This window comes from Lemur catta, chromosome 8 (genome assembly GCF_020740605.2).
Source record: "Lemur catta isolate mLemCat1 chromosome 8, mLemCat1.pri, whole genome shotgun sequence".
Taxonomy (NCBI): Eukaryota; Metazoa; Chordata; class Mammalia; order Primates; family Lemuridae; genus Lemur; species Lemur catta.
Genome location: NC_059135.1, coordinates 50,640,470 through 50,659,976, shown reverse-complemented (window position 1 = coordinate 50,659,976; position 19,507 = coordinate 50,640,470). Strand labels below are relative to the sequence as shown.

The 19,507-nt window shown below is 32.0% G+C and overlaps 1 protein-coding gene and 1 pseudogene across 2 annotated transcripts in view; both read left to right on the top strand.

Moving 5' to 3' along the window:
- The window catches only part of MTX2 (metaxin 2), a 59,983-nt gene extending 42,419 nt beyond the window's left edge, over positions 1-17,564 (top strand). The window contains exons 4-10 of one of the 2 annotated variants that reach the window (XM_045558782.1): positions 3,616-3,688; positions 7,081-7,157; positions 8,331-8,423; positions 8,894-8,932; positions 9,321-9,446; positions 10,148-10,224; positions 17,115-17,564. In XM_045558782.1, the coding sequence (XP_045414738.1) occupies positions 3,616-3,688; positions 7,081-7,157; positions 8,331-8,423; positions 8,894-8,932; positions 9,321-9,446; positions 10,148-10,224; positions 17,115-17,286 (657 nt within the window). In that variant the 3' untranslated portion in view covers positions 17,287-17,564. The remainder of the gene's footprint in view (positions 1-3,615; positions 3,689-7,080; positions 7,158-8,330; positions 8,424-8,893; positions 8,933-9,320; positions 9,447-10,147; positions 10,225-17,114) is intronic. The other variant, XM_045558783.1, reaches the window with a different exon arrangement.
- Positions 17,565-17,981: 417 nt separating this feature from the next.
- On the top strand, positions 17,982-19,273 carry LOC123643318 (annotated as a pseudogene).
- Positions 19,274-19,507: the final 234 nt, after the last annotated feature.

Genomic DNA, 19,507 nt, shown 5'->3' with positions numbered 1-19,507 from the left:
ACATTTTTCTTTGGATTTACATGAGAATAAAATATACAGATTGCTATTTCACAATTGAAAATAAAATATATTTTAGGTTAGTGTATCATGCCTGTTATTTAGAGTATTTTTGTGTGCTGATAAGGTATTGAAAATGAAAGTGGAAGGTGAAAGTACTATTTTGGAGCCTCTCAGGTGTTTTCTTCCATCCTATAAGAGAAAGGAAAATAAATACTGTTTGAATCAAAACTTCCTTTCGTTTTAGAGTTTTTATATCATTGAAGATATGTGTGGTAATGTTTTGTTTTTGCATTTTTAATGTTTGGATGAAAATGCTGTGTTTGTGACATCAAACTTCTTTGTGAACCACAGTTTAATTCAGAAAATTTCTTTTGAATCAGTAATGAAGAATAATTGCAGTAAATGCTGTAAAATTAATCTTTGGCTAATGAAAGTTATGCTATCAGTTGAGGTCTGTGGTAAGTTGAGTGTTGTTAATTGGTAAAAATTAAGTCAGTTTTTTTTTTTTTTACAAAAAAGTAAAAATCATGGTTTGATTGCAGAACATTAGAATTCTGCTTAATCCTTTTTTTTGTGAAATACAGCATTTTGAAATATTGATTAGTATAGTTACCTCTATGCAGGTAGTTTAGCAAAATATACCATATTTACTATTTATATAGTATAATAATAATTAATTAACAATAGAATATCCAGGCCTTTGAGAAGATATATTAAATAATTCTTTCAAACTCTTTTTGCTGTACTGAAGACTTCAGTCCCTCTTAGCTTCTCATTCTCAGCAAATGATTTCTCCTCCCATTTCCCAGAATGTGAACACTCACTTATTTTCTCATCCTTCTCTCTGATCAGCTTCCAGTCATCATCACTGATTTCCTACCACCCCTTGCCCTACAGGGAAAAAATTGTCCTGTTTCCTGACAAAAATACATCCCTTCACCTGTATTCTTATTCCATCCCATTTTTACGTACTCATGGATCTTGGATATCAGCTATTCCACCTGTTTCTTGTAATTTCAGCCTATCTCCAGTTTTGTTTTGTTTTTTTTCTTTCTGTGTTTTAATGAGCTCCACTTTTCTCCATCAGTATAGATACATATGTAATAGTAGGGAGTTGGCCCTTCTACTCCTTTCTTTTCTTCTGATCCATGCTTTTTGAAAGAGTTGTTTATATTTATTTTCTCTAATTCTTTCCTAGCAAGTCTTCCACATGATTTTGATGCATGCTGAAGTTTGAGAACCACCACCCTAGCCTGTCTTTGTGGGTCAGTCAAGAAGCTTGCTATTAGTGCTATAATAGCATAAATTTATATTCAAAGAATGAATATATTTGTGGGCTATAGTTTTAATTTATTCATTCCTTAGTTCTTAGTTTTCATATGTTAATACATTTGGCTGATTATTTTATCAATTGGAGTTGCTTACAAATAAGTAATGCTCTATTAGTTCTTAATATTAATTGAGATCACAGATTATAGTATGTAGAGGACTGTTAGTTTTCACCTAGACACAGAGGATTCAACTTTTGGTTGGGTGCGGTGATGTTTAAACTTAGAAACAGCAATTGTAGGTGAATTATTTAGGATTAGCTTTGTCTGTGAGTGACAGAAACTTTAAATTGCAGTGGCTTAAAAAGATGGTTTCTTTCTTTCTCTTATAAACATGGGTAATCCAGGTTTGGTGACTACATGATTATTAGGAACGAACCTAGGCTTCTTTTTACTCCTGTTGCCCTACCATTTCCAACACTCACCTTCTATTTCATGGTTTGATTTGGCTGCTCTAGCTATAGTCATCCTTTTTATATTATAGTCAGCAGGGAGGAAAAAAGAGTAGATATCCTCTCCTTTTAAAGCAGTTACCTAGAACTTTTAGTCCCATTGACCAGAATTTAGACATTGGCCACACCCAGTTGTAAAGGGAGACTGGGAAATAAGAGTTTTTATTTCTGGCAGCCATGTGTGTAGATGTAATTCATAGTTTCTACTACTGTGGGGAAAGAGGTGAACATATGTTGTGGGGATAACTAACAGCCTCTGCCATAATAGAAACTCTTGGGGAGCTTTGGTTGGTCCAATCAGTAAATAACATTGAATGCTTTAACATTATAATATAAGTAGTGCACCACTTTAGGTTAGTTTGGGAAAATGAGGAAGATTTGGGAGAGGAGGACAGAATTACAAAAAAAATTAAAATCTACTTTTTGGCTTTCTGAGAGATGCCATTCACTTAGGGAGATCAGGCATGCACACATAAGTTACCAAGCAATGCAGGGATCAGAGAGTACAAGTGGGAGGGATCAGACTCATGTGGGATTTCTTTTTAGAGGGAAACATCTCTAGAGGACTAGAGTTCTGGGAAGACGGGTTTGAAGAAGAGAATTGACATACTTTTGGGTAAATGGAATTCTTTGTACAAGATATTAATCACTATTCAGTACTCTTACTACTTAACAGGAGTCTTTAAAACTGATTACTAATGTAGAACTGAGGAAGGAATTGTAATAAACCTATAAGAAATCTCTATTGGGTATTATGTGATAAGTAATAGACTTGTTAATTTATTAGTTTTATCTCAACTTACATTTGACTGGTAGTTCCTTACATTTTTAGGAGTTCCTTCATTTTCAAAAGAGATAAAAGATTTGTTTTCTAATTTGTATGTAGTAATTAGAGCCATTGTAACTTATGAGCCCCCAATTGAATAATTGAATTATTTTTTAGAAATATAGATAAATTTTGTGAGTAGAAAAGAAGCCACCAAGAAGTCATAGAAAAAAGAACAAGGGAGTAAACTTTGAGTATTGTAAAAAAATAGTGGATTTAGCATAGAGTTTACTGGTGTCTTAAAAATATTTACAAATGAATTAGAACAATATAGTAATACAATTTTGTATTTTTCACTTAATATTATAATGTGTACATTTTTTTCTTGTCTTAAAAATTTCTTCAAAAGCATGAGTTTTTAAATTGACTGCATAACATTTGATAGTTTAGATTTACTGTAGTGATTTATCCCATCCCCTTATCATTTAGACATTTAAATTGCTTATGAAATTTTTGTTACTGTCAACATAGTGATAATGGTAATCTAGGTCTTTAAAAAGTGAATTAATGAGCATAGAAGCTACATGTTAGGATATAGAGTATTATTGGAGAGAACTTTGAAGTAGCAGAAATATCATTTTGAGTTTTCCCCTAAGATGAGAAAGATGATAATCCTGTAGAGAGTAGTGGAATTAAGCAATCAATAGCTTATAACATTTGGATTTTAGTCATCTATTTAAGAAAAATAAAGCAATATACAGTATTGCTCACTTACATAAACTAATACAGGAAAATAGTTATGGATAATTTACATTTTCTTCCTTAAGTGTATATACATGCTTTAAGTTTCATATGTTTACTGGTATCTAAATCATTGATTTTTAAGTAGTGAAATGACATTTTATTTTTGTTTGGAAAACAAATCGTTCACTTGAAATTGGTTCATTCTTTTCCAATGGAGTATTGCAGTATGAACTGGTAATTAAGTTTAGAAAATAAATGAATGAAAAGTTCTGTTCAAATATGCATATGCTTTCACTAGGCTTATTGTACGTCTCTTGATTTACAGGCCTTTTTGCAAATGTGTAATCTGCCTATCAAAGTAGTTTGTAGGGCAAATGCAGAATATATGTCTCCATCTGGTAAGTGTGGTTTTTTCTTCTCTGTTGGATTGATAAAATTACAGTGATAGTTCAGTTTGTACCTACATGTTAAAAATGCCTGATTTTTTTGTTTACCTTTAGAGGAAGTTTCCATGGTTTTATAAGGTAACAATTGCAAACTTGACAATCTTGGGGTCAGCATGTGTATTCATTTCAATTCTGGTCAGCAGTAGTTACTGGTATGTTATGGGAATTGTTTTAAATAGTAAATATTAAGGAAATACATGATCTCAGATTTCCCCAGTTTTACTTACAGAAGACTTTCTTCATCAGTTTATGATGAATCCATTCATTATTCAATACATTTCTCTAAATGATACCTTTCCATAATATAGGCAGAAAAAGATTGCAGCATAATTAATTTGTCATTAGCTGTTAGGTTTGAATGTTTTGGTTTCTAATTATTTCTTTTTTCTAATGCTTTATATTAAAAAGTTTGAAGAAACTTTTTATGGAAGTTTTAGCCTTTCTACTATTCTTTATAATCAGTATTATCTTTCTATATGTCAGCATATTAAAGTACTGTTTTAAATATGATTCAAATAATTTTTAATATAAAAATATAGCACCACAAAGCTTACAAATAAATGTAAAGTATAAGTGCCATGGATTATTATAATTATGGTTTTGCTGTAGCAATAACAATAAAATCACTCCTTTTTGAATAAATCATTAAATATAACTGATTGGTATAAGTGTGTTACATTGCTTTTTAGGGAGACATTTCTCTGTCTTTTCATTGTGATGTGATGATAACTTTGGAATGACTTGTATTAAACATTTTTTTTCACCTTAAGTTCTTAAGGGTGGTAATAATTGTCAAAAACACCCTCCTCATACATACTGAATATTTATGAATATATATTTGGGAAGCATTACCATAAAAGAATTTATAGATTTATAAACTTAAACGTATTTTAGATTCTTGGAGGCCATTCATTGACTCATTTTTATGCTGATTTTATACATAGGTTTTATAAACTTCACTGAATTCTGGTGGAATATAGTGTATTCTGTCGATCTTTTTCCTCTACATAATCATACAAAAAGAGTTTGTATATTTACATACAAAAAGATTAGTAATCTAATACTAAAATTAAAATCTTTAGCAAATGAGAAGTCAATATAGTTCATCTACCTGTTTCCTAAAATTACTATACTTAGTAGTGCTTAGGTAGATATCTATCACCTTTTTATAGACTCTATGAAAGACAAACATAAATATGTTAGAGACATACAATGCATACATACATTCTTTCATAAGGAGGAATCTCCTATAGGTAGAGGAAAATGGTACTTTCTACTAAGATATTTAAATTTCATCATATTTCAAATTGATATTTTCTTTCATCAAATGATTTGGGATGATCAGAGAAATGTTTTTTTATTTGCTTGTTTGATCTCATGGTAGATTTTTAAACCAGACAACATGGCATAGTCAGAAGACCACTTTGCTAAGAGTTAGGAAATCTTTACTCTTTCTGTGACTTTGTCACATATTAACTATTTCCTTGAAAAATTTCACTTCTCTGAGCCTAGGTGACTTCATCTGTAGTATGAAATGGCTGAATTAGATGACATCCAAGGTCCTTTATATTTCTAACATTCTCTGAATCTGCAAACTTGCTTGGCAACATGGTCTTGCTTTCTTTGGAAATAAAAGTTCTATTCTGTGATTATTCTGCCTAAAATGAAAAACAGAGGGCTTGGTTTTCTTTTATGACCTTTGATTGGTGCCAGAGAATAACTGTCTCACTGTGCTTTTGCCTGATACCTGCAATAATAAGGATATAACATTGGCTCCATTTTAAGTCAGGTTAGTGACAGAAAACATTATTCACTTTTAACTTGTTGCCTTGATTTTTATATATCTCTTTATATTTAGAGATATGTAAGATGAATACTCAATTGACTGTTCATACTTCTTCCTTGCTTTAGAATCTACAATACTTAAGATATTTTTTAAGAAAAGAAATAAATTACAAACTCTTTTTCCAAGAACCTGACACTAGTTATTGAAAATGAGAAATACACATTGCTGTAAAAGTGTTACACCTCAGAATACCCTTTAGTCTAAGCACTAAATAGTTTTCATTCTTAGATCATTTTATCTCAGAGGACTTGCACTAATTCTGGTAATATAATAGTTACAAAGATTTTATCCCAAGTTAAAAAACAATATGGCCTAATGCTTACCTAGATAAATTCTTTTCATTCTTTCTGTTTTTTTTTTTTTTTTTTTTTTACAAGATTTATAAAGCAGTAGAAGGAAGGAATGCAGAATTGGTAACAGGGAAATGTCTTCTAAATACATCTATAGAGTTGTTGTGTTCCACAAGGTCTGCCTTTCCTTTGTAATGCGTGTTATCCTATGGATGCAGATGAAGCTTTTGTTGGTGTTGTACACCTCGTCCATTACTCCCAGGCTGACTGAGCCAGAGAGGAGTGAATCCATTGAAAGGAGCAGGAAGAAGCCTGCTGTTAGTGTGAACTCTATTTGAACTAGGTCTGACAGCAGGTTTCATTCTTTAGCATTTGGAATAGACCTTCTTGCTATTTGAAGAGTAGTTTGTTCTCTCATCTCTGATAATTTCATCAGGTATTAGCATTTATTAAAATGAAATATTACTCTTTTAATGTAGCATGTATTTAGAGAAGCCAGTTTTTATAAGCATACTACTTGTTCTTTTTTTCCCACGTGTTGGGAACATACTTTGTATTATAACTCAGCAAGTAGCATACCTTCAAAGATTGTTAATTCTTTTCATTTCTGGTATTTTGAGTGAAAAACAGTTATTAACACACCATATGTACTTAAAATATTGACCTTAATGAGTATCAAATATTTAAAATTAGAAAATATAAAAAGAAGACTTCTTAAATATATTTACAATGTAGATTGTTTCATTTATACTCTGAAGAGAAAGCCCAGTTAAATTTCTTTGAAATTTATCAGTGGTCATGAACCAATGTCCTGGCTTGATTCATGTAATTTGGAAAATTAGTGTTTACCGCTATGCAGGGTGTCCCAAAAGTTGCCATACATAGGGAAAATGGGAAATTGTAGCTAAATGTGCCTTTATTTACAAATATTTTATTAGTGTTGGCTCTGAAAAGAGAATATTGTGATCTGTTATTATATCCGAGTGAGTACTCTAGAAATTAATCTATTTGTTCCTTTTCTTTTGTTTTAAAATTGGTTAGTAATTAGTGTTTAAAAATTTATAGAATTTAACATACATATCTGTTATTTTCAAAAGTTATAGTTTCATGAAATCTCTATATTAAAACATCAGAGTTTTGTCTTAATTTCTTGTTAGCACAGACTTTAATTTACTGAAAGTGTTTTACATATTTTTTCCCCTCAACAGGTAAAGTACCTTTTATTCATGTGGGAAATCAAGTAGTATCAGAACTTGGTCCAATAGTCCAATTCGTTAAAGCCAAGGTAATAAAAAAATATTAAATGCATTTGATCACAGTTCCTCTTAAATAAGTCATTCATCATTCTTTAGTGAATCTTAACATTTACATTGATTTTAACCTAGTTTTATAAAATGCCAGTACAAACTACTGGAAAATATTTCTGAAGTGTAAGTTGGTGTTTTTCATAATGTAAGTGAAGGGCAAATAAGGTAGTTTGATCTTTACAAAATGGTAGATAATTTTCTAACTTATGCTTATGAGAATTTTGGTCGTAAATTAAAATGGTTAGGTTGTTATGGAGTATCCAGTTGACTTTTGAGAAGAGAGTTAGAGGATATGTTCAGAAGTTGAATGTATTGATTTATCTATTTGAATGATTCTACTTTTCATTTATTCAGTTTAGATTTTAATAGTTATTAAGGAATAACCCCATTAATGTTCTAGGAAACATCCTTCCAGACTTATCTTTTTGTATGTATAGAAAAACAGATCATACTAGTATGTGTTATTTTGCAACCTATCTTTTAAAATCATTAACATGTTTGGACATTTTTCCATATTAATAGCTATAGGTATATAGGTATATGTCATCGTTTTAAATTGTTTTATAGTATTCTATTGTATTGTTTGTATTATAATTTTAGTTTCTCAAGTCTTTATTGATGGTCATTTAGGTTGCAGCCAATTTTTTGCTATTAGAGAGTGCTAAGATAAATTTTCTTGTATGTACACCTTTGTACACTTGTCTGTCTCCTTAGAATAAATTCCTAAAAGTGGTTTTGGGATGTCATAGGGTATGTATTTTAAAATCTTACAATAAATTGCCAGATTGAACTAAAGGATATGCCATTTCATGTATCCACTAGTTACTACAGTGTATTAGAATTTAAAAATTAGTGCCTATTTCCTTATATCGTTACTAACAGTATTTTTTTCATCTGTTTTCTTCTTTTGTGAAATAACTGATAATATAAATTTATCTATTGAAAATGCATTGGTATAATGACAAATACTACTTATTAATATTTTGTAGTGATACAGCATATTATATGCTTTTATATAAAATAATTTTGAGAGGTATTTTGGATATTAATCCACTGGACAGTTACATATTATAGTACTTGTTATTAAGATAATTGAAAGTTTTTGTACATCTAATATGATGTTCTTTTAAATTTTCCTAAATTCTCTTTAGGGCCATTCTCTTAGTGATGGGCTGGATGAAGTCCAAAAAGCAGAAATGAAAGCTTACATGGAGTTAGTCAACAATATGCTATTGACTGCAGAGGTATAATATTATACCAGATAATATGGCTTAAAAATAAGTTTTTTCCTCTCATAAAATATAATCTTTCTTATGGGTTATTTTAAAGTTACTGAGAAATGGGAAAATAGTCAAGTATTCATAATTCTAGGGTTGGGATAGTTACCCAAATTATTTGATCATTATTTTTGAACAAATTACCTGACATTTTCACTTTTAGTTTTTCTATTTGTAAAAGGGGTGGTTCTTGCCTACTCATTATTTTACTTTGGCCTTTTGAAGGTATTTAGAGAGGTATTGTGTGAATAAGAAATATTTTTATAAAGTTCCACCATTAAATTTAATAATTCTGTATAGTAGCTAAGGAAAGTAAACCCTCACATATGTGACTTATAAAATTAGTTTATAAAAAATTACTATGGCAAGAAATAACTTTCTTTATCCTTTTTCTCTTTGGTATTCTAAAGTTTTAGTGACTGTTCTTTTGTTCCTAGTTGTATCTTCAGTGGTGTGATGAAGCTACAGTAGGGGAGGTGAGTGGTTCTGCAGCATTTATCTTAATTAAAATTTAATGAGAAAACACTTTTGCTCAGAATTGCAAGTCCCTGCTCATAAATGAAACATTGTGGTTTATACCATTAGTGATACAGTTTTTCACTTACTTTAATTTTGCTTGCACATACACTTTAGGGAAGCTATGTGTCATTGTTTGATGTAACTGTTTGCAAAGTACATAAAAGTTTATATATTTTTTAAAGGGTACAGTTTAAGATTTTAATTTTTTAGATTGCAAGCTATGTATTTTTCTCAGATTGCTCTATTTATATTCTCTGAAAATATATTTCTTTTAGAATTCTATTTGTAAAACTATGCATCATTTTTAGGAACGACCACATTTTTAACAAAATCTTATTGCTTTAGATTACTCATGCTAGGTATGGATCTCCTTACCCTTGGCCTCTGAATCATATTTTGGCCTATCAGAAGCAGTGGGAAGTCAAACGTAAGATGAAAGCTATTGGATGGGGTAACAAGACTCTGGACCAGGTCAGTTCATGCCTGCCGCTCTATAACCTGATTTCTTACCCATTGAACAATACATTGTGGGCATCTTTTATGTCAATAAATATAGATCTGCAGCTTCAAGGGCTTAAAAAGGAAAGCCTGTTAAATATAGTACTTTATATATCTATTTTTGTTTGGTCTTAAATTTACTAAAGTAGCAAAATTTTAAAATATATGTCTTGTCCCACTATCATCAAGTTAATTAACGTCTATCTTTTCCAAGGCTACCCTTAATCCTGGCCAGCTATTTCACCGATGTGTGTCATTGGCCAAAAGGGGGATTAAGTAAGTGAATAGGGAAGGAGTAAATAAAATCCATCTCCACTAGTGGGAAAACAACTCAAATGTTTTTACTCATGGTGGGTCAGCAGTGTCACCTTGATGAAGCAAATATTTTTATATCTGCAAAGTTATTTGAATATATGGGTTCAGGATAACATTTTCTTGACAAAGTTCTTACAAGTAACTTAAATGTACTTGTATTTAAATGAAATTTATTCTCAAATTTTCTATTTCTTATGTAGAAAGTATTATATGTGGTCTATAGTCTGATTTAAATATATTATAAGAGGTTAACCTAAATTTACATTTTTGTTTTAAACTGTGATATAAATTAAGTTTTAGATACCCTTTATTGTTTGCTAATTTAAATATTTTTCTTTGTGACCCATTGCCTGCATTAGGTTTTAGAAGATGTAGACCAGTGCTGTCAAGCTCTTTCTCAAAGACTGGGAACACAACCCTATTTCTTCAATAAACAGTAGGAAATTTTATTTTTTTTAAGTTGGTTTTTTTCTCTGTATTGTTAGGTTGCAAATTTCTTGTGTCATAAAGGAAGTACTTTTTCAAAAAATATTTATGAAAAGATTTAGTTATTTTTTTAAATTTTTGTACTCATTAAGCATTTATTTAGCACTTCTCGGCTACCAGGCACAGAAAGCTAGGCTCTGGGAAACTAAAATTTCTAAAATGTGGTCTTTGTCATTAAGAATTTCTCTTACGGGCAGTCATATAAATCAGTCATTATTGTATGATATGATAAAGGTTGTAATAGAGGTAGTTCAAGGTGTTGTATATAACTTCAAAATCCTAACAAAATTCTAAACTTGTAAAGTACTATAACAACATGAAGAAGTTGTTAGTGTAAGCATAAGTGTCTGTTTAGGATGATACCCTATATAGGATGATACCCTGGGGACTGGGAAAGTCAACAGAACTAAACAATAAAAAATATTCTTAGACAAGCACTATTTTGAACTTATCTTTTAAATGTTAATGAAAACATTCATGAAGCATAGAAATGAAAGGATTCGATTATATGTGTGTATATGTAAATCGAGTAATTCATGTTTCATTGACAGATTTTTTTTGCAATTTTGAGAAGAATGTTGGCAAAGAATGAATTTTTTATTAAAAATTATCATTTTTGATATATCAGAATCAGCTGTCTCTTCTGTGATTCAGTATGAGATGGGCTTAAATTAGCATTTTAATCTTAATGGTTTACATAGAAGGTCTAAATTTTACTTGGCTTTTCAATAAAAATTTCTTGCTTTTTAGATTGATAATTTTTAAAAGGCTTTATTTGCTATTTATTATATCTTCATAAGCATTCATCTTCTATAGCTATATCAAACAGCTGTGGTAAAGATGTTAATATTTGTAGTAAAAATGACTATGAAGATAGCTTGGAAATATTTAAGTTATATTATTCCATAGCACGAGTAATGAATATTATATGTAATTGATATTAAAATAAAATTTGGGATCTGTTGATCTTTGAAGAGGAAAGGTCACAGAGTTCGAACCATGAAATCTTGGTAGGTAAAGCTTTTACAACTCTGTTCCTGTTTCTAGTGATGTTTGCTATGCAGATTCTATTTGTTTAGTCCCTAATATAAAAGAAATGTATCCAAATGTTAGTATTCTGTAGTTCCCCTTTTCTTAGAATAGGAATTCTAAGAAGGAATAGGAATTCTTAGAAGTTGAAAAGCTCGGAAGGGGTGTGTTTTATTGTTTGAAGTGCATTTTTCTGTTTTACAAGTTAGTTTGAGTTAGTTTTGTTATGCACGTTGTCTTTAGGGGAGGCCAAGAGAGTAGATCTAACTTATTTTTCATCTCAGTTAAACTCATTGTCACTATGTTAGTAACCAGAAACCATTGGGCATGCCACTCAATGGGAATACCAAGGTATCATTTTTGTTCATAAGGGCACAGTTATATTTAAACTTATAATGGAAATTCTAATTTAGAACAAAGGCTTGCTTTTGAGGAACTTCAATTGATATTAAGATGTAGGTTTTTGAAATAATTTTACCTTACATGATATTTAGACAGATAAACATTTTTCCCTAGGAAATAATTATGATTGAAGATGAGAATAGATTTAATTTTGAAATTTAATTCTAACCAATCATTTTATATTAAAATGCAAATAAAGTACATTTAGGAAAAAGTAACTTGTATTTTTACTTTGTTCTGGCAAAATTTTTCTCATTTCTTTATCTGTAGTAGGAGTCATCACTTTGTAAGACGCTATACCTTAGTGGATAGAGCCCTGGCTTAAATCAAGCTACATAGTATTGGACTCTAAGTTAGAGGCCCTCAATTCTATTCTTGGCTCTGACATATACCGAACTTGGGCAAGTTACTTTAATTCTCTGTGTATCCTCCTCCCCTTACTCCTGAAAATTAGAATCAACTTTCCTCCTAGCTTACCTACAAGCTGGGATGTTGGGAGGACTCATGAAAGAAACCAAGGGAAAAGGTTAGTTAAAGAAGATCTCATGGCAAGGATAATAATTGGGGAAAGAGGACCAAGAAATGAGGGGCTTGATTTACAAACTTATGTGCAGTATTAAAGATCAGTGATTGGAATATAAAGGAAGGCTATATAGATTATTTCTAGTAGTATGAAGAGATGACAAGCTAATCATATATTGGGCAAGAAAAATTAGGAAACACCCAGATAAAATTAATATTTTTGAAATTAGATGATACTGTATAAGGTATCAGAGAGAAAGAAAGAAATATGAAATCATAATGAATAAACAAAGCAAAAAGGATGAATGCCAGAAAAATTTTAAATGGAAAAGGTTAGGAAAATGTTGACATATTACAGTACTGTTTTTGTTTTAATTTTCAAATGAAAGAAGAGTAGATAACCAACAGAAATGTGGAAAGAATGATGATACAAGATAAGGAAGCATCAAATTTTTTAGGACTTTAAAAATGTATTTGTCACCCCAGAATGTTTTTCTAATAAAAAGTCTACAAAGATAAATGCAACAATATATATGACGTATCTTAGAACTCTTAGGAGGGAAATGGCTATCTATATACTATCTGTATACAAATTATATAATCCACAAACTATTTGGTAAGCAGACAGGTAGAAAGTTATGTTTTCTCTTGACATGGTATAGCAAGCCAATTAAAAGACAGGTGGAACATTATGTTTTCTCTTCACATGGTATAGCAAGATAATTCAGTCAAGATCTTGACTTGATTAAGCAGTCAGGTTTATTGATATATAATTTACATGTAATAAAATTGTCACTTTTAAGTGTATAGTTCCATGAATTTTAACAAAGGCACACAGTTGGATAAACCACCACAACAGGTATACTTTTTAAAATGAAAGAAATTGTTGGAATTAGTAATTTATTGTCAATCATATATGTAGACAGTCACGTGTGGAATAACAACATTTCAGTCCATGGTGGACTGCATATATGACAGTGGTCTCATAAAATTATAATACCTTGTTTTACTGTACCTTTTTAAAATTTAGATATATTTAGGTACACAAATACTTACTTTTGTGTTACAGTTGCCTATAGTATTCAATACAGTAACTTACTATACAGGTTTGTAGCCTAGGAGCAGTAGGATATATCATATAGCCTAGATGTGTCGTAGGCCATACCATCTAGGTATGTGTAAATATATTCTTTCTTTTTTTTTTTTTTTGAGACAGTCTCACTCGGTTGCCTGGGCTAGAATGCCGTGGTGTCAGCCTAACTCACAGCAACCTCAGACTCCTGGGCTCAAGCAATCCTTCTGCCTCAGCCTCCCGAGTAGCTGGGATTACAGGCATGCGCCACCATGTCTGGCTAATTTTTTCTATATATTTTTAGTTGTTCAGCTAATTTCTTTCTATTTTTAGTAGAGACAGGGTCTCGGCTCTTGCTCAGGCTGGTCTCGAACTCCTGAGCTCAAAACGATCCGCCCGCCTTGGCCTCCCAGAGTGCTAGGATTACAGGCGTGAGCCACTGCGCCCAGCCCTAAATACATTCTATAATGTTCGCACAGCGATGAAATCACCTAATGATGCATTTCTCAGAATGTATTCTCATTGTTAAGCAACATGTGACTATATGTGCTTAGCTTGATTTAATCTATTGAATTCTACTTCCTGTTGATGTTCTAAAGTAACTTGCCACAAAGTTGCTATCTTTATGTAACATCAGATCAATTTTTATTTGCTCATACCCATATATAATTCAATATCTTTAGAGTTATGTGGATATATAGTTGCAGCAAATAATGTTTTGACACTTCAGGAGTACTTCTGAAGCACTCTAATTTCAGCATACATTCGTGCTTGAACTCATTCAGAACGTTCGTTTATTGTTAAAGGATGTCCATCTACACTATTGGAAGTTGCATCAGGGAATACATTCACCTTTTTTAGGCTCTCGTATAAGAAACAAAGGGTAGCTGGCACTAAACAAGGATTAGGAAAATAGGTCCTGAATTGTTAAGATAAGATATACCTTTTAAGAAATATGTTTAGGGATGTGGAAGAGTTGGTGTTTATATAATATTACTTCTTGCAAGGTACCTCAGCTCTACATTTATCCACGGTACATCCTTGGTTCTTTGCGGGGATCCATTTGTTATTGATTCATCTGTGATGATAAGATTATGGTGCTATTGAGTTTAAGAACATGAGATTTTTTAAGACTATGCTGTCAGCTGCCCTTTCAAACATGGCTATATATTGCACATCTGACTTCCATTAACGCTTCATGAATGTGTCAAAAGAGAGAAGGCTTTGAAAGAATGTGAATAACAACAATTGAGAAAATAAAATATCCCACAAACCTTAGTCAAGATGCTTTCTTTTTTATTTCATTTATTTATTAAGCAAATGCCATTTCAGTTCTTTAGGTACTGTGCTAAGAACTGGAGATATAAAGATATGTGCAGTGTTGCCTTTAAAAAGCATGGAGTGTAGTGAGGGAAACAGTTAAGTCAACACAGTTATAGTGTGGTATGAGAAGTGTGTCACCTTTTTATTGATTCGTTCAGCACATATTTATTGAGAACCTATGTGCCAGGCATTGTTCTAGGTATTGGTTATACAGCAGAAAACAAGTAGATATGCCAGGCATGGTGGCTCACACCTGTAATCCTAGCACTCTGGGAAGCCAAGGCTGGAGGATTGCTTGAGTTCAGGAGTTTGAGACCAGCCTGAGCAAGAGCGAGACTCCATCTTTATTAAAAATAGAAAAATTAGCCAGGCATGGTGGTGTGTGCCTGTAGTCCCAGCTACTTGAGGGCCTGAGGTAGGGGGGTCATTTGAGCCCAGGAGTTTGGGGTTCCAGTGAGCTATAATGATGCCACTGGACTCTAGCTGGGGTGACAGAGCAAGACTCTGTCAAAAAAAAAAAAAAAAAAGAGGTGTTAATATGTGACATTTAAACCTTATTCTGAAAAACAAGAGGGAACCAGCAATGTGAAGCCAGAGGAAGAGTATTTTAGGCAGTAGGAATAGTTGGTGTCAAGGCCTCAGGATTGACTTGAGTTTTGTTGTGTTCAAATGAAAGAAGCAAGAACAGTTTGGGTTGCATGTTGAGAATGGTAGGAAGTGAGTTTGAAGAGGTAGGCAGGAACCAGATCATCTGGGCTTTGTATGCTTAGGGTAAGGAGTTAGACATTTTAGTATAAGTGGAATGGAAATCCATTGGAATATTTTATGCTTGGAGTGATATGATCTGGTGACATTAAATAGTCATTCTGGCTATGGTGTAGAGAATGAGTAGAAACAGGAAGACACATTAGGAGGCTATTGCAGTGGTCTAGGTGAGAGATGATAGTAGCTGAGACTAGGAGATCATAATAGAGAGAGATAAGTGGTATTCAGGGCATATTTTGAACGTAGTATCTCACCAGTCTTGCTAATGTACATGGGGGGCGGGGAGTAAGAGAAAGAGAAGACTCAAGGGTAACCCCTGGATTTTTGGCATGAACTGCTCGGTGGATAGTAGTGCTTTTTATTTTGGGAAGACTGGGAGACAAGCGGGTTTGAGATACTTACTTAACATTGAAGTGGAGATGTTATGTAGGCATTTCAATGTGTGAATCTAGAGCTCAGGGGAGAGATTAGGACCGGAAATAAATATTTGGGATTTAGTGGCATGAAGATGGTATTTAAAGCTGTACAACCCCATGCAATTATTCATCAGTAGTGACCAAGAACACATAGCTAGTAAGTGGCAAAATTGGGATTCAAATTTAAATTTGATCCCCAAATCTATTCTGTCAAACCAGATTATTGTAACATATTTTCACATTTAGCTGGACTGGCACATGTTTCCTCAAAAACTTCATCACTATGGGACTGACAGTAATAATTAGTTCATAATTAGGCTGGTATTTTCTCCTTTTAGTAATATTGCATTAGTAATTATTTTAATATAATGTAGATTGGTGATGCCACATTTATAGACCATTAGTAGTAAGGTAAATTTCGTTTGTTGTTAGTAATATATAATTAAAGAGGAAAAAACCCTAGAAAATTTTATGTTGAGGTCATCTTTATGATTATGTTTCCTTCAGAAATCTAAGTTACTTTAAAAGTGGTACAATTAAAGTTGTATCATGTTGTTGATATGTGATTGGGTGATTGGTTATCATTTTTTGGTTCCAGCACCACAGCAGAAATCCTCTGAGCTTTGATAGTACTTTGTCTGTGTTTCTATTAAAACACTTAATAAATCATGTTGTGGTAATTTATGTTTTGTGTCCATGTCTTAGAGTATCTTTCTTGTTTTTATGTCTCCAGCATCTGGTATAGTTTCAGGCACACTGGAGACCTGCTGTATCTGTTTAGTGAACAAAGTAATGAATAAAATGAATATGATCTATTATACCTATATTATTTTAACACATTTAAATATTACTGTTACTTCAGAAAACAAGTCATACAACTAGCAAATCATACTTAAAATTTTTTTTCCCCAAGTTAAAGTAGTATACAGTGGTCTCTTGGTATCTGTGGGGGATTGGTTTCAAGACCCCCTCTGATACCAAAATTCCCAGATGCTCAAGTCTTATAAAAAATGGTATAATAGTTGCATATAACCTATGCACATCCTCTGATATACTTTAAATCATCTTTAGATTACTTATACCTAATACATACAATCTAAACGCTATGTAAATAGTTGTTACACTGTGTTGTTTTTAAAATTTGTATGATTTTTATTGTTGTATTGTTATTTTTTATTTTTTAAACTATTTTTGACCCCAGGTTGGTTGAACCTGCAAGTGTGGAACCTGTGGATGCAGAGAACTGACAGTATTTTCTACCATAAAAATTAAATTCTACTCATATTACTCTCATTTCTACTTTTGTTTTAGGCCTACTGAACTTGATGCACTGGTATTTGGCCATTTGTACACAATTCTTACCACACGATTGACCAATGATGAGCTTTCTGAAAAGGTGAAAAACTATAGCAACCTCCTTGCTTTCTGTAGAAGAATTGAACAGCACTATTTTGAAGATCATGGTAGAGGCAGGTTGTCTTAGAGTTATATATTAATTTAGTTATTTTAAAAACATCAAACTTTTGAAATATGTTACTTGAATGTTATAATAGATACTGTATCCAAATTTTAAAACCAAATCACTGCTTTTTGAAACCTCAAAACAAATTATATAATGTATCCTATATATGTACTTTATATTATTTGTGTTGACATTAAAATAATTCTGAATTATTTCATTAGATATATTGTATTCCATGTCTTAAAATTTTTGTTTCCTTGAAACATGTATGCATATAAAATAAAGCTTAAACAACTGTATGGATGTTATATTTACTTTCTTTTGATCTTTCTGAAAGCTGCTTATTGAGCTTTACACATATAGAATAATAGTGTCTTTTCTAAGGCAAGTAATTTGTGTTACATACTCCAAGATTCCTTTGCTAGGTACATGGTCAAACTGTAATGAGGAAAAATGTTCTTACCAAGTGTGTGCTTAGAAAATGGATATGATTTTGTGATTAAATCCTGACATAGACTTAACATGTAAGAGCATTCTTTATATTTAAACTTAATTGAATTAAAAAACATTGCATCAGAGCAGCTATGATTTACATTTGATAAAAGGGTAGGCTGAGGGACCTTATTTTTTTGAGACAAGAACATTTTAGTAATGCTTTTTTATTCCTGTCATGGGGAAGAGAGGATAATTTTCACAGAAGTATCAATGGGAATTTACATATGAACACAAAGGATTGTATGTTGTGTCCTCAAATTTTCTGACATTTCATATCTTATAAAAACCAAGGATGCTATAAAGAATCAGATGTAAAAAAATCATTTTTAAAAATGTCTAGAATAAAAGTACTTTTATATTTTCTTGTTATGTACCAGGGATTTTTAAATCATTCAATCCTTATATAAACACTATGGCTTTGCAGATACCACCTGCCATCAATGGCAAGGCCTTGGGCCATGTCTCCTTTGAGATGTTTGCAGACAAAGTTCCAAAGACAGCAGAAAACTTTGAGCTCTGAGCACTGGAGAGAAAGGATTTTTTAATAAGGGTTCCTTTTTTCACAGAATTATTTCAGGGTTTATGTGCCATGGTGGTGACTTCACATGCCATAGTGGCACTGGCAGCAAGTCTGTCTGTGGGGAGAAATTGATGATGAGATCTTCCACCTGAAGCATGCACGTCTTGGCATCTTGTCTATGACAAATGCTGGACCCAACACAAATGGTTCCCAGTTTTTCATCTGCACTGACAAGTTTGAGTGGTGGGATGGCAAGCATGTGGTCTTTCGCAAGGTGAGAGAGAGGGCATGAATATTGTGGAAGCCATGGAGCACTTTGGGTCCAGGAATGCCAAGACCAGCAAGAAGGTTGTTGCCTACTGCGAACAACTTTAATAAATTTGACTTGTGTTTTATCTTAACAACCAGACCATTCCTTCTGTAGCTCAGGAGAGCACCCCTCCACCCCATTTACTATCAATACCCTATAATCTTTGTGCTGTCACTGCAGTTCTTTGGGTTCCATATTTTCCTTATTCCCTTCCACCTCTTGTTGGATTGCAGAGTTAAGTTTATAATTATGAACTAAAAACTAAAAACAACAATAACAAAAAATCACTATGAAGGTTATTATCTCGAGTTTACAGGTGAGGAAATGGAGACAAAAAAAAGATGATACCTTGCCCAAGGTCATAATTAGTAAGTCTAAATTTGGCATTCAAAGCCAGGCAGTCTGGCATCAGTTTAGCTTTTAATCACTATGCCTTTTTTTCTTTTTAAAGATTATAGATTTATACCATGTAAAGGACATATTAGGTTATCCTTCGTCTAAATCCCATCTAAACTTTGGGTGCTCACTTTGGGCTATAATGTTATTAGTTTTCCCAAACTAATTTTATAATATGTATTATTAAAATAAAAAATCCCAGTTACCTGTGTTTTTACACAATTTTTATGACAGGTTTTTGTATATATTTTTGCATTCTTGTTTTGTACAAAATAATACATTTTTCTTTTAATATTGCCGTCATATTTATTTAATTATACAAGTACCATTTATACTTTAGAAAACACAATTTAGATTTTTTTCTTTGAGTTTTTTGGATATACAGATACTTCAGCATAGATTGTGATATTTTAATCTTAATGATTACAACTGATTGTATTCCTAATATGAGGAAATTAGGAGACATTGGTTGTTTATTCTCAGTTGATATATTTATTTTTAAGACTTACTGTATATGGATC